This window comes from Canis lupus, chromosome 28 (genome assembly GCF_011100685.1).
Source record: "Canis lupus familiaris isolate Mischka breed German Shepherd chromosome 28, alternate assembly UU_Cfam_GSD_1.0, whole genome shotgun sequence".
Lineage (NCBI taxonomy): Eukaryota > Metazoa > Chordata > Mammalia > Carnivora > Canidae > Canis > Canis lupus.
This window is the reverse complement of record NC_049249.1, coordinates 24939590-24953944: the sequence shown is the minus strand read 5'-3', so window position 1 is coordinate 24953944 and position 14355 is coordinate 24939590. Positions and strand designations below refer to the sequence as shown.

Sequence of the window (14355 nt, the reverse complement as noted above, 5' to 3'; positions counted from 1 at the left end):
GAACAGCACACAGCAGGGGCCCAGCAAATATTTGTGCAAGGAATGAAGGATTAATGGAGGGAAGGGGTTACCTCCGAAAGAATACTTTGAGGACTGATATAATGACTCTCTTCTTCTGTATCTTCAGTAGTTTCTGACAAGAAGTCGTGTGGTAAATGAGCTTGTCTGAGTCCTGGAGATTTTTTTCCCATTAAATGCTGAATGAGGAGATGGAGACAGAATTAATTCTTTTCTTTTTTCTTCCTTCTTTCCTTTCTTTTTTTCTCTTTCTTTGCTTTTTTGCAGGGGACAGAATTAAACCACATGCTCTCTGGAAAAGCCGTAATAGATTAATTGTGTTGGGAAAATCAGAGAATCTTCCAAGGTTACATGCGGAAGCCCACACAACTTGAACTTGCCTCTTGAGTCTGGGTCACCTTGATGATTTAAAAATTTAGCCCATCATTCAGGCTTTTCTGTACCCTTGGGATCTGAATCTCCAAACAAGTGGTTCTTTCTGGTGGGAGTAGGGGGCAGTGTTCTAAGGCAGGAAGCTCTGGAACAGAGGCCCCCACCCCCACCTACTTAGTTTTCACTCAGTGCCATCTGAGAAGGTAATTAGCCCGTGGTCAAGGCACCGCACCTTTCCTCTTCCTGCTCAATATTCCCCTTTTGTGTTCTGCTCACATACTTCTATTGTTTCCATAGCAATGCAATTTGCTAGGTGTTGATCATGTGATAGTATGGATTATAGTCTTCAAGGTAATGTAGGTTCAACTAGTTACTGCCTTCCCTCCACAGTAGCTACAAAATACACTACTAAAGCAGCTGCTTTGCATGCCAGGAAAATTGTTATAAGTACAACTTGATTCTTCTAAGAACAATGCCTTAGAGCAGGGGGGGTTTGACAAGATCTTGAATGTGCTCTAAGAAGTCCTTGAACAAAAGTGATTTTAAAAACATAATACTTTAAACTGTGTCCATTTTTCCAGGGCCAAGATCATGAGGCTAGACCAGGCTGAGCTAGGGAGGAAGAAGGGTTCCCACCTAATTTCAACAACAAACCCCAACAAGGCAGACGATAATCTTAACTGGGACTGGTTGAAAAAGCACTGAGTTCGAAGACAGAGCGTGAAAAAAGGGCAAGACGACCAGCCATGTTATCTCTAGGCAGAAGGGATATCATGAGTGAAAAACAAGACATAATTTACTGAAAAGAGTTCTCTTTTACAACCCATTTCCTACAAATACCAAATGAGGTGTTTGGCTGGGTGAATTCGATCTGCTGCAGAAAGCTTTTAAAATAGGTTGGAGAGCTCCCAACTAGATAAAATAGGAGGTTATGCCATATTAAGATGTGCTGGGGGCCCAGGGAGGAGGGAAAGTCAGTGGTTGCATCTCGAAAGGACAAGATGGTATCCATAGCAGAAGAAAAAAAAACAACCAAACAAACAACTACTCGGCCCATTTATCCAAACTTGGAAAGATTACAAATCTGAGAGAGCAGAGTATCATCACAAGTCATCTTCAAGGGCCAGATGTCCTTTTTTCCCCCCTCAAATGGATTTCATTAGAAGTAAAGATGAAGTCAGAGAGAAAAACAAGATCAATCTGGGTAAATGAAGGAAATTAATAAGAACCTTGATGTTGGGCAGCCCGGGTGGCTCAGCGGTTTAGCGCCACCTTCAGCCCAGGATGTGATCCTGGAGACCCAATTTCGAGTCCCATGTCAGGCTCCTTGTAGGGAGCCTGCTTCTCCCTCTGCCTGTGTCTCTGCCCCTCTCCCTCTGTCTTCCATGAATAAATAAGTAAAATCTTTAAAAAAAGAAAAAAGAACCTTGATGTTACCCCAGAAGTATAGGTTGTGTGGCAGAAAACAAGTGATGTTTCAGGAATCTCTTTATAGAAGTAATCTGTGCCCTCTGCGGTAAAGTGAAACCAAGGTTGCCAGGTAGGCTTTGGGTTAGCTGGAAAGTTCTCCACCCCACATGCCCAGATGCATGCAAGAAGCACCTAGAATGAATGAATACATTTCGAGGTAGGCAGCGCATGCAGGGAGGCTCATTCACGGTATAAGAAACAGCCTGAACATAAGATCAACACTAGAGCTAAACATCATTTTTTGGTGCTTTGGACTCAGAGGAAGGTGTCAGATACATCGTAAGAATTTTGAAGCATGAGCTGACCCCCAGGCAAAGCGTCCTGATTGGTAGACACAAGCCTGATTACCACATCCGGAAGACTGTTTCTTGGTGTCTGACAGCCTCTGGTGACAGCCTCTAATGTGCTGGAAGGATCAAAGAGAGGGCTGGGGTCTGAAGAGGGCCTTTTATCACCCGATGAGAATTTCTCCTGCTTATGGAAAAGGAATATTGCAGTCAGGGCATGATCGATCTCTCACCTGGAATTCAACAACAGCCTCGTCGCTGGGCTTCCTGCCTCCAGTCTTTTACCACTAACATTTATACCCCCCAGCCAGCCTTCTGGAACTCACTAAGACATGACGTGATCATGCCTCTCTCCTATTTCCAAACCCTTGAGGACTCTCAGCCGGGCCTGCAGATGCCCTGAGTTTCCCTCTACCTGTCTTTTTAAGCCTATGTCCCTCTGCACACTGCCCCTTGGCTCTACTCATTTGAATTGGCACGTTTTCTAAGTTGTTCAATGCTTATGATGAAAGCAGAGGCCAAGGGAGAGGGAAGCCAAGGCATGTCTACCAGTGGATTCAAAAGGCAGCCGTTATGCACCTTGCATGACAATCATGGCAAGTACTATAGTTTCGGCCACTCTTGAAAAAATGCCACAGTTACCTTTCGCTCCTCCAACCCCAGTAATGAAGATTGGAAGTGTCTGTATTTTTAGGTCTCTTGCAAAACGACAGAAGTATTTTTTCCCCTACTCTTAATCATAAAAATAACAAGGCTGTACATTCTCTCACTTATTTATCCCTTGTGTTGAGGCCAGTTGCTAAGGAGGAAAAGAAAAAGCTGCTATTGTGTCCTCGTGAAAGGGGTGGGGTTCACTGTTATTTCATTAGTGATGTAGAGTCACCTCTGTATCCTGGCGTGCTGCTTCCACATCCCAGCAGAACGAAGACACGAAGGAGACCCAGTCTTTAATCTTCTCCCTGTTGATAGGAATAAATTCTCAGCTGGCGTGTGGCAACAATAGCACCTGTGCTCCTTTTGAACCAGAGAAGGGCTCTTTTATTAAGGTTGGAACAGGCCGTGGGAGCAAGTACCAGGGAAATAAAGATTTTTTTTTTTTCCAAAGTAGCTTAAACGACCCACTGGCTCCTCACCACCTCCACATTTGCACACTAGAATTAATCTTCACGCCACCTCTGTGAGGAAAGCTCAGGGAAATGGGAAGAACACTGGAAAATAACGGTAATAATCATAGGGTTTGGAGCTCTGGGCTTTGACACTGATTTCCTTTGTGTTCTTAAGCGGGCCCCTTAACCTGTCAGCGCCACTTTTGTGTAGCCATCCAGGTGTGCCTCCCTTTGGGGAACGCATGTGTTTATGAAGAAGGTGTTGGAATGAATTTATATAAATCACATATTCTTTTCTTTTTTTTTTTTTTTAAATTTTTATTTATTTATGATAGTCACACAGAGAGAGAGAGGCAGAGACACAGGCAGAGGGAGAAGCAGGCTCCATGCACCGGGAGCCCGACATGGGATTCGATCCAGGGTCTCCAGGATCGTGCCCTGGGCCAAAGGCAGGCGCCAAACGGCTGCGCCACCCAGGGATCCCTCACATATTCTTTTCTATTGACTTTTCATGACAATGTAAAAAAGAGAGCTTTCGGCCTTGAGCTTCGTCGGCAACAGATCAAGGTTCTTCGTACTTTGGTGTTAGCTTGCGCTGCCTCCTCTGACAGCTTCCTCCCCTGACCTCAGCCTCTGCCAAGCAGCTGATCATCTATAATGGATCCATTTAAGGCACCTTTGCTAGCACCAGGACCGCCCCCCCCCCCCTTAAAAACTGCAGACCCCTTCAGGGATGAGCATTGCCCCTCCTGAACACAGGGAGCTTAGGCAGATATCTGTGTATTGGGTTAGGTTTTTTTTTTCTTTTTTTAAGATTTATTTACTTATTTAAGAGCGGGAGAGGTAGACAGTGGAGGGGGTGGGTGGGGGAGACAAGCAGACTCCCTGCTGAGCAGGGAGCTTGATCCCAGGACCCTGAGATCATGACCTGAGCTGAAATCAAGAGTTGGATGCTTCACCGACTGAGCCACCCAAGTGCCCCTGTGTATTGGGTTCTTTTACATGAGATGCATCTGGGGTGATGGTGGTAGGGTTATGGGTTGAATTGTGTCCCCTCAAAGTTTGGATATTGAAGCCCCAACTCCCAGTACCTGAGTATGTGACCTAATTTGGAAATCGGCCTGGGTTATTGTAGATGTAATTAGCTCAGACAAGGTCATACTGACCTCCTTTTTTATTTTTTATTTTATTTTTTTTATTTTTATTTATTTATGATAGTCACAGAGAGAAAGAGAGAGAGGCGGAGACATAGGCGGAGGGAGAAGCAGGCTCCATGCACCGGGAGCCCGATGTGGGATTCGATCCCGGGTCTCCAGGATCGTGCCCTGGGCCAAAGGCAGGCGCCAAACCGCTGCGCCACCCAGGGATCCCCCATACTGACCTCCTAATCCAGTATGACAAGCATCCGTATAAAAAGTTTGGATGCAGAGACACACACACATAGAGAGAAGGCTGTGTGAACTTTACGGTTCTGCCACAAGCCCCGGAACTAGCAGAAGTTAGGAGAGAGACCTGGAACAGACCTTCCCCAGAGCTTCAGAGGGAGCGTGGCCTTGTGACACCCTGCTGTCAGATGCCTAGCCTCCAGAACAGAGAGACAACGCATCTCTATTGTTGTTTTTAAATTTGTTTCAATTTATTTTTTATTTAAGTTCAATTATTTAAGGGGCACCTGGGTGGCTCAGTGGTTGAGTGTGTGCCTTTGGCTCAGGCTGTGATCCCGGGATCCTGGGATTAAGTCCTACATCGGGCTCCCTACGATGGAGCCTGCTTCTCCCTCTGCCTGTGTCTCTGCCTCTCTCTCTGTGTGTCTCATGAATAAATAAATTAAATTAAAAATAAATAAATTCAATTACTTACCATAGAATGTATTATTGGTTTCAGAGGTAGAGGTCAGTGATTCACCGGTCTTATATAATACCCAGTGCTGGGGATCCCTGGGTGGCTCGGTTTGGTGCCTGCCTTTGGCCCGGAGCGTGATCCTGGAGACCCGGGATCGAGTCTCATGTCAGGCTCCCAGCATGGAGCCTACTTCTCCCTCTGCCTGTGTCTCTGCCTCTCTCTCTCTCTCTCTCTCTGTCTATCATGAATAAATAAATAAAATCTTAAAAAAAAAATACCCAATGCTAATGACATCATGTGCCCTGTCCCCCAAACCCCCTTATTTCTGTTGTTCTAAGATACCCAGTTGTGGTGTTATGGCTGCCCTAGGAAATGAATACTGTGACTTTTCAAGGTATTTTGACAAATAATGAAGACTGTCAAGATGGTGTTGAACAGTATGTGGCTCTGGGCTTCTGTTCAAAGTATGTTTATTGTTTATTGGTTTAAAATGTTTTATTTGTCAGGACACCTGGGTGACTCAGTGGTTAAGCGTTTGCCTTTGGCTCAGGGCATGATCCCAGAGTCCTGGGATTGAGTCCCACATTGGGCTTCCCTGCTCAGTGGGGAGCCTGCTTCTCCCTCTGCCTGTGTCTCTGCCTCTCTCTGTGTGTCTCTTATGAATAAATAAATAAATAAAAATCTTTAAAAAATGTTTTATTTGTCTGTCTTTTATATTGTGCACATGGGAAATATTCTGTGCTATCTTACCACTTACCTGTCATGGCCAATGAGGAAATATTCCCTGTTGGTGGTTCTGATGGACATCACCTCATCAGAGCAGCATTTAAACATTTTATGTACAGATTGCATTTTTTCATGGCTACTTATGCCAACTTCTACACTGGAATTTCTGTCAGATATAGACATAGAGTATTAAACATTTAAACGTGAGAACTAATGTTTTATATTAGGTTTCAAACTGAATAAAATTTAGATCTGCTTAATTGACATTTTGGAGGTTGTCTGATAATTTTAGATAAAAAGTTTAGATCTGGTTTGTCACTGATTGAAAACATTTTGTTCAGCCTCAAACTTAATTCAGAAATTCTTTCTTCATGTAGATTCTTTGTTCTACAAAGTATCATGTTTTCTAATTTTCTTTTTGTACATAATTTCTGAAAGGACAAAGAAGCCAAACTAAATGCTTTTTTAAAAATCCATCTTGGCTTTATGAAATGATGATTTTATCTGCTCTCATCCATAAATTAAGTGAATTGAAACTTTTTGTAACTAGATGCTTATTAATTAATAACTTATGAACTACAGTATACAATACAAAATAGGTATTTAGCTATGTTTTACTCAAAACATTCCTCATTTTAGCTTCTTTTCAGCAACAACTATTGTAAGTGTGAAGCCTTTGTTTCTTCCAGTCAATGATTTAGATTTCAACTTGCATGCACCTTTTAGTATTTACGGTTATAAACAGTTTTCCCGATTGGATACACACCGGTCAATTTTAATGGATCCTCGGTGATGTTGGTTTTTGTAATAGGAAAGACAAAGACTCCTTTCCCCACTCTTTGAAAGAATGAAAAACCGCTTTTTCCAAGAAGACTGAAAAATGAAACCATTTTGCATCTTAGTTAAATCTCAGAGGAAGAGAAAGGATTTAAAAAATGTTCATAAGCCTGGTGGGAGGCCTGTTAAATCATGGTGAATACTTACAGCGGAGAAGAAAAGCTGAGGAGGTGGTGATTTAATAAAGTAATCTTGTTTGCAGACTTCATTTTCATAATAAAATGTAAATCGTTTGCCTAATAAAAGAAAGTGAACAGACTCAGTTTGTTCCCTGTAAATTGTGGAAAAGAACTGCTTCAATTGGAAAACACTATTTACCTCTGGAAAGGTCTTCAAATTATTCAGTTATGAAAAAGGACATCTTTAATAGGATAGGCCATAAAAACAGAAAACCAAATGGCCAACAGTGTTCTTATCCATCCACATCCAGGACCTTGCTTCAGATGACATGTAGCAGCTCTTTAATGTTTAGCTCTGAGTTCTGGGGGCACCGTTGCTGGCTTTCTAGATGTGAGCAAAGGTTTGTCTCTATCCTTGTTGAAGAGCGAGCCAGAGGAGCAGGATAATTCTGCTTTGCCTTGGCTTAGCAAACAAAAGCAAAACCACCTGCTACTGAAAATCAGGTGGCAGAGTGATTAAATCATAAGGTCTCCAAAATGTTAATAGCTTCTCAGTAAGTATTGAAATTTATAGTTTTTTTCCCCTGTATTTTCAAAAATGTCTTCAAGACATATGCACTCCTTTCATTAATTAGAAAAACACAATGTTGTTAAGATAAAATTTATTTGGAAAAAAAAAAAAAAAAACAGCTTGGTTTTGCTTTCACATCCAGGCCGTAGTTCTAGTTTGTCCGTGGTTTGGTAAAAGACAGCCTTTACTAAAGAGTTAGAGCTTTTTTTTATTAAGTGAAAACAGAATAAGGATTAGGGAGCACAGCTAATGGGGACATTGTACTATAGTCTATCTAGTAATTCTTTCTTTTTTTAACATTTTTTTTAGAATAGTTTTTTTAAGACTTTATTTGAGAAAGATTGAGGGAGCATGGGCAGGGGGAGGGGCATAGGGAGAAGCAGATGCCTGGCTGAGCAGGGAGTCCGATATGGGGCTGGATCCCAGGACCCTGGGATCATGACCTGAGCCAAAGGCAGATGCGTAACCACTGAGGCACCCAGGTGCCCCCTTCTTAACATGTTTTTAAGTTTATTTATTTAAGTAATTTCTACATCCAGTGTGGGGCTCACACTCAAGACCCTGGGATCAAGAATCACATGCTCTTCCGACTGAGACAGCCAGGTGCCCCTAGAATCTAGTAATTCTTAGGCAGCTGTCCTCACTTTGCCTCCTTCTCCTTGCTCAGGAACTACTCTAAGTTCTCCTCACTCCTCATCCCTACACACACACACACACACACACACACACACACACACACAAGGAAAAAGAAAAGAAGAACGGAAGGCAACAATATTGCAACTAGCTCCTCTTTAAAATCATTGTTTGGCCTTGGACATAAATCACAGATTTATTTACTGAACAAGTATTTATAGAACAGCTTGGATCACTAAATCTCCCTGTTTCTTCATCTGTAAAATGGAGACAGTAGCACTGACCTTAGAGATTTGTGGTGAGGACTGAGGGAGTTAATGCATGGAAACCTCTCAGGACTGGGCCTGGCACCCACTAGGGCTCACTGAAGAGTAGCTCTTATGAATAACAGAAGAAATTTTAGCTTTTATCATATGCTGAATAAACCAGTCTCTCATCTGCCTATAACATAGAGGCTCTTTGGTGGTATTAAATTTAGAGGGTTTAACAGATGTAGATATTTTATGAAAATGTGTGTCTAATAACATTGTATACAACTAGCAGAATCTTTTTTTTTTAAGACGGGGAGGGCCATTGGAAGAGGGAGAGAGAATCTCAAGCAGGGTCCACACCTAGCATAGAGCCAGATGTGGAGCTCGATCTCAGAATCCTGAGATCATGACCTGAGCCGAAATCAAGAGACGCTTAACTGCCTGAGCCACCCAGGTGCCACTACAATTAGCAGAATCTTAAATAAAGTAAATATCTGTGAAGATGTTGCCTTGGCTGGGCACTTCCAGGGTGTCCCCAGTATTCATACTGACTACCAATTCCAGGGCACAAGAACCCTGACGGTATTTGTTGACCACGACAATGGCATTGTTTTCTCCAGAACTTATGCTAAGGAATCACCTTAACTCAGCCTTCCATCAGCCTTATGGCCAATTACTAAATCATGCCTATTTTCACTTCCTGAATACTTCAGGATCCATCCCTATTTCTCTATTCCTACCAGCACTTCCTTCAAGACCTTCAAACATTTTTAGTATGTTTCAATTCACATGAACTTGAAACCTCTATATGTTTTCCACCGTGTTTCAGTGGTGGTCCAGTTTGACCTCCCAATTCCAGTCTTGACATCTTCAAATCCATCCTTGATGTACCCCTGACACTAAATGACAAATATGACTGATCTAGCACTTGGGGCAAAGAGAGAATAACAGGGACTAGGTTTACAAAACAGAATATATAAAATAGTGGTTTTCAAGACACTGAGCATGGACATTTAAAGTCACTGATCCCTAAAAGACAGGAAGCAATCAAGGTGGGCCCTACTGTTCCCCTGAGAGAGTTTCCAGGCTCCAACATAGGAAAGGGGAACTGAGATGGATTTCAAAGCAAAAAACATATTACTAGGGACCAAGATCTTTTTATAATGATAAAGGGGTCAATTAATCAAGAGGACATAAAAATGCTACAGATTTATGTACCTAATAAAAGAGCTTCAGCATACATGAGGCAAAAACTGATAGAACTGCACAGAGAAATAGACAAATCCACAATAACAGTCAGGGATTTCAATATCCCTCTCTTCATAACTGATAGAAAAATAGGCAGAAAATCATAAAGATATAGTGGACTTGAACAACACTGTCAACAAACTTGGCCTGATTGATATTTCTAGAACACTCAACAGCAGCAGATTGCACACCTTTCTCAAGGGCATATGCAACATTTACCAAGATAGGTCATATTCCGGGCCATAAAACCCGTCTCGATAAATTTGAAAGCACTGAAGGTTTACCAAGTATATTTTCAGAACATAATGGAATCAAATTGGAAATCAGTAACACAAAATTTTTGAGAGTGATACATTTGCCCGTTTTTTGATTGTGGTGCTGGTTGCCCAGGCATATACATATATCAAAACTTATCAAATTACACATTTTATTTTTATTTATTTTTTAAAGATTTTTAAAATCTATTTATTCATGATAGACACATAGAGAGAGAGGCAGAGACACAGGCAGAGGGAGAAGCAGGCTCCATGCAGGAAGCCCGATGTGGGACTCGATCCCGGGACTCCAGGACCACACCCTGGACCAAAGGCAGGCGCTAAACCGCTGAGCCACCCAGGGATCCCCACAAATTATACATTTTAAATATGTGGTTTATTGTATATCATTTTCACCACAAAAAGCTATTTCAAAAAGTATGACCAACCTAAAATGCAAATCTAATGACACCTTTCTCTTGCTCAAAAGGCTTCAAGGATTCCTGGCCATATGAGGTCAAGGTCTGGCACAGGATAGTGCCACAGCCTCATCCTCTATACTTCCCCGTTCTACTTTCTATACTCATTGTCCTCTGACACATCCTGTCTCTAACCCACGCATTGCTTTTGTTCATGCCATCCCTTTTCTGCTCAGTTGTTCCCTTTTCCAATCTCTTTTAAAATCCTATGCGTCTTTCAGAGTCTAGTTTAAATGCCTTCTCATAAAGCCTCTCTGGATTCCCACAACTACTTACAAGCTCTTCCTCAGATTCCCATAACATTTCACACTTATTTCATGATTCCTGTCATAACTTGGTTATTTGTGCTTATCTTAGCTTCTCAATACAGCTACTCACATGTGTTGATCTTAACTTCCCAACAAAATCTGTAAACTCACTGAGAGCAATGACCCTATTACTTAATCTGTATATCTACTGCAGTATGAAGCACAGTGGCCTTACTAATAATAGATGCTTTGAATAGATATTCAAAAATACTTTTTAAAAAAAGATTTTATCTACTTATTCATGAGAGACACAGAGAGAAGCAGAGAGAGAGAGAGAGAGGCAGAGACAGGAAAAGCAGGCTCCATGCAAGGAGCCCTATATGGAACTCCGGGATCACGCCCTGAGCCGAAGGCAGACGCTCAACCATTGAGCCACCGAGGCATCCCCAAAATACTTATTTTTCAATTGAATTGGATAATTTGATTTCTAAATTATTTCATCCTAAACTCAGCTTTCCTAACTACCCACCTGCAATGAACTATATGAACATGAACAAGGACCTTTGAATAATATAGCTCGAGCTACCTCTATGATAACAACATAGGCAATTTTTCCAAGTGAGAATTTCTGACTAAATTATGAAATACTCTTCAGTCTTTTCTGGGTTTTAGTACCATCTCCAAGCAACAGATGGAACATTTGGTTAATGAAAATCAGAAAATGTCAAATTTCTAGATAGGTGAGCTCTTACAAAATAATTAACCAAATCCGACAGCTCCTGCCACTCTCCATACCAAGAGTCATTGTCCCAGAAATGCTGCCCATTAGCCTCACTAAACTGTCTTCTGTACCCTGATTAGCTTGGTGAGAATTGTTGGTTATTTTCAATAAAGTTTTTTACTTCGGAGAGTATACCCCCCTGGATACCTGTACTTCTTCTGAGGTTTGGGTTCCATTATGGCTGTCTGTTCTCATCTGTCAAAAGGAAGAGTTAAACACCAGTTAGTCCTTAAACAACAATGTGATTCACTGATGAGTGCCACGATCATGCAGCCTTAGGATGGTGCCTGTGAATGTTGCTGTACTGGGTTATCAGCCTCCTGCTTTCCTTTCTGCTCCCAAGGCTGAGAGTAGCCACAGTAATAAGGACACATCCAAGCAACTTGCGTTCACATGGCAGTTCTGTCGAGGTGTTGCTTAAGTGTGACAGAAGGAGCTGTGTTCCCTGGACTTTCTCTGCTCCTGCTCCATAAGTGACTCTGACAACAAAGTCCCTGCCAGAAACAGCACCAAGGAGGAGAGACAAGAACAGGCCAGAGGGCAGGAGGCTGTGGACCCAATGCAGCTGAGAAAGCATTACTAGCCAAAAGGAAGCCTGAGATAAGCCCTTCTCCATGCCAGGAACTTGCTTTCTCCAGAGGGAAACTGAAGAGCAAGGACCAGGGCATATCCCTGTTCTCAGACTGCCTCAGGTGTCTGCCAGGCTCTGGGGTGAGATTGACTCCAAGAGGCAGAGCTCCTTCCTGGGCAGCTGTGCCAGCAATCCTTTAACCCCTGTGGGGTCCTGTGAGAAGGGGGATCCCACAGGGTAAAGGGCCTCAGGGCAGGGGAGATCTGTGACACCTGGGATGTGCTGGTGATCAATTTTTACCTTGAATTAGTAAGACTCTCAAAATAGAAGGAAGCATCAAGCAGGCCAGTGCCAGGGCAGTGCCAGGAAAACGGGAGGGGGCAAAGGGCCCTTTATACTACATATATACTATATATAACACACAGAATATGTGTTAACATGCAAAAATATGTGTTAACTGACTCTGTTACGGGGAAAGCTTCCGGTTAATAGTAAGCTGTTTGTGGTTAGTTTTGGGGGGAGTCAAAAGTTATATGTGGATATTCAACTGCATGGGGGGCCATCACCCCTAACCCCCATATTGTTCAAGATTCATTTGTCCATATATATAAATGCTGGGTTTCCTACATAATATATATTTCATATTATATATATTAATTTCATATTATACATAATGAGTCCAGTACATGTATATAAATGTGAAATCCATTATATAAGAAACCTATTATATAAATTTTGCTTATATAAGCAAAATAAGCAGAAGCTTATGTTACATAAGCAAAATTATACATGATATATGAAATCTCATTTAATTTCATATTTTTATTTATAAAATATATAGATTTTACATATATTTTTACATAGAATACTATAAAACTGACATTACTTTTTCAATGGTATAATACCCATTTTACAGATGAGAAAACGGTTATCAGAGATACTAAGCAATTTGCCTTTGACCACATAATTAAAAAGAAGCTGAGATGGAATTCTAACCTGAGAGTTGTCGTCTGAACCGCTTTGTTTTTCCTTCTATTTAAGAAAGAAGAATTAAACCTTTTCACAGTTCTACTTGCATTTCTTGTTTTTGCCTGCAAACAAAAAAGCCTTTTAGATTTATCTCTTTGATCTCACTCAGGAGAATGTACCCACTATCATTGCCTATAACCTAATGTCATTTGGGATTTGATGAGTGTGATACCAAAAGATCCGATTTCCTTCTGACTTTACAGTTATGAACCAAGAACCCAAAACAGCAATTTTGCTCAAATAAAATTTCAGATTACCACAGCCTTCAGAACCTAAGACATTCAAACCAAGCAGTACTTACTGGAAGCCAGGTGGTCACTGGTTCAGTTCTTAGCAGAGTACTCCGTCCCTGGGTCTCCTGACCTTATCCCTGTTCACTCTGAGCTCTGAGTGGTAAGGTGAAAATTAAATATAATCTGTTTGAAATGTGAACCAACAGGAAGTTCCTAAACTACTACCTTAGGGCAGATTTTATGCTTGCCTTAAGCTAAAATGGAAGCTGTTGTCCTAGGGGAAGTCCTGGGCTTTCATCCTTTTTGTGGCTTGGCACAGAACTGCCCCTGGCATTCCAGCTGTCTAGCATGAAGAAATGAAAGCAAACAAATGAAGAAAAATCCCACTAGCCTTTGTTCATAGTCACAATGCTCCTTATTGAGAACAGTGTCAGCCCTGCCTTGACCTCATACATTCACTGCTGTTGAAACAATTCCTTTGCTACCCACCCATCCATACCCTCTCAGTGTGTCCCTCCTGGGGAAAGTAGGGAGGATTCCAGATGAGGAAACAAAAGCCCGACTTCTCCAACACACTTGCACATACCAAGGGCCTCCAGATGATCTGCTTCTTCATCCATAACAGAGTTGTTATCAACAGGGTGGCATAAGGCAGGCTCTCCTCTACAGCCACAAAACAACTCTTAAAAATAAGAGTTTTGGGGGTGCCTGGTTGGCTCAGTTGGTTAAGCATCTGCCTTTGGCTCTGGTCATGATCCTAGAGTCCTGGGATCAAGCCACCACACTGGGCTCCTTACCCTGTGGGGAACCTGCTTCACCCCTCCCACTGCCGCTCCCCCTGCTTGTGTGCATGTCCTCTGACTCTCTCTCAAATAAATAAATAAAATCTTTTTAAAAAATGAGAATTTTGCTCACAAGAGGCAATAGTAGTCAAGCCTTGTTGAAATTCTCTCTTCTTATTGCTTCCAATGTACTCTTCTCATTTGGTCTCTTCTGTACTGATCTATTTGTTTTGTCTCTTTGCTTGCTCCTCTATCTGCATGCAGTGCATTCATTTCAGAATCTCCAGAGTTTCTTCCTCATGTATTTCCCCACTCTACAAGTATTTTTTGATGCTGAAAGTGTTAAGAGTCTCTTGAAATTGGTGACCTTGAATTTAGCAAGATTTCTGCCTGACTGATGTGGTTTTTTTTGTTTGTTTGTTTTTGTTTTTGTTTTTGTTTTTGTTTTTTATTGGCATTCAGCTGTTCAGGAGCAGAATGGGAGAGCTGAGAGGTGAG

At 41.8% G+C, this 14355-nt stretch overlaps 1 protein-coding gene and 1 long non-coding RNA gene across 10 annotated transcripts in view; both read right to left on the bottom strand.

Annotated features, from left to right (window-relative positions):
- The window catches only part of PLEKHS1 (pleckstrin homology domain containing S1), a 35576-nt gene extending 28678 nt beyond the window's left edge, over positions 1–6898 (bottom strand). For 7 of the 9 annotated variants that reach the window (XR_005380626.1, XR_005380625.1, XR_005380627.1 and 4 more), the window contains exons 1-5: positions 6588–6688; positions 5853–5987; positions 3031–3106; positions 2209–2334; positions 72–197 (exon numbers count right to left, since the gene is read on the bottom strand). Coding sequence is in view for 6 of the 9 variants with exons in the window: in XM_038578843.1 (XP_038434771.1) it covers positions 72–197; positions 2209–2334; positions 3031–3106; positions 5853–5947 (423 nt within the window). In the remaining 3 variants the exon portion in view is untranslated. Of the gene's footprint in view, positions 1–71; positions 198–2208; positions 2335–3030; positions 3107–5852; positions 5988–6587; positions 6695–6805 lie in introns of those variants that run through there. The other 2 variants (XM_038578844.1, XM_038578840.1) reach the window with 2 other exon arrangements.
- Positions 6899–11312: 4414 nt separating this feature from the next.
- LOC119877697 lies at positions 11313–13878 on the bottom strand. Its single transcript, XR_005380628.1, has 3 exons — positions 13144–13878; positions 12810–12904; positions 11313–11437 (listed from the first exon to the last, which is right to left on the bottom strand). It is a non-coding gene; the product is annotated as an uncharacterized LOC119877697 (long non-coding RNA).
- Positions 13879–14355: the final 477 nt, after the last annotated feature.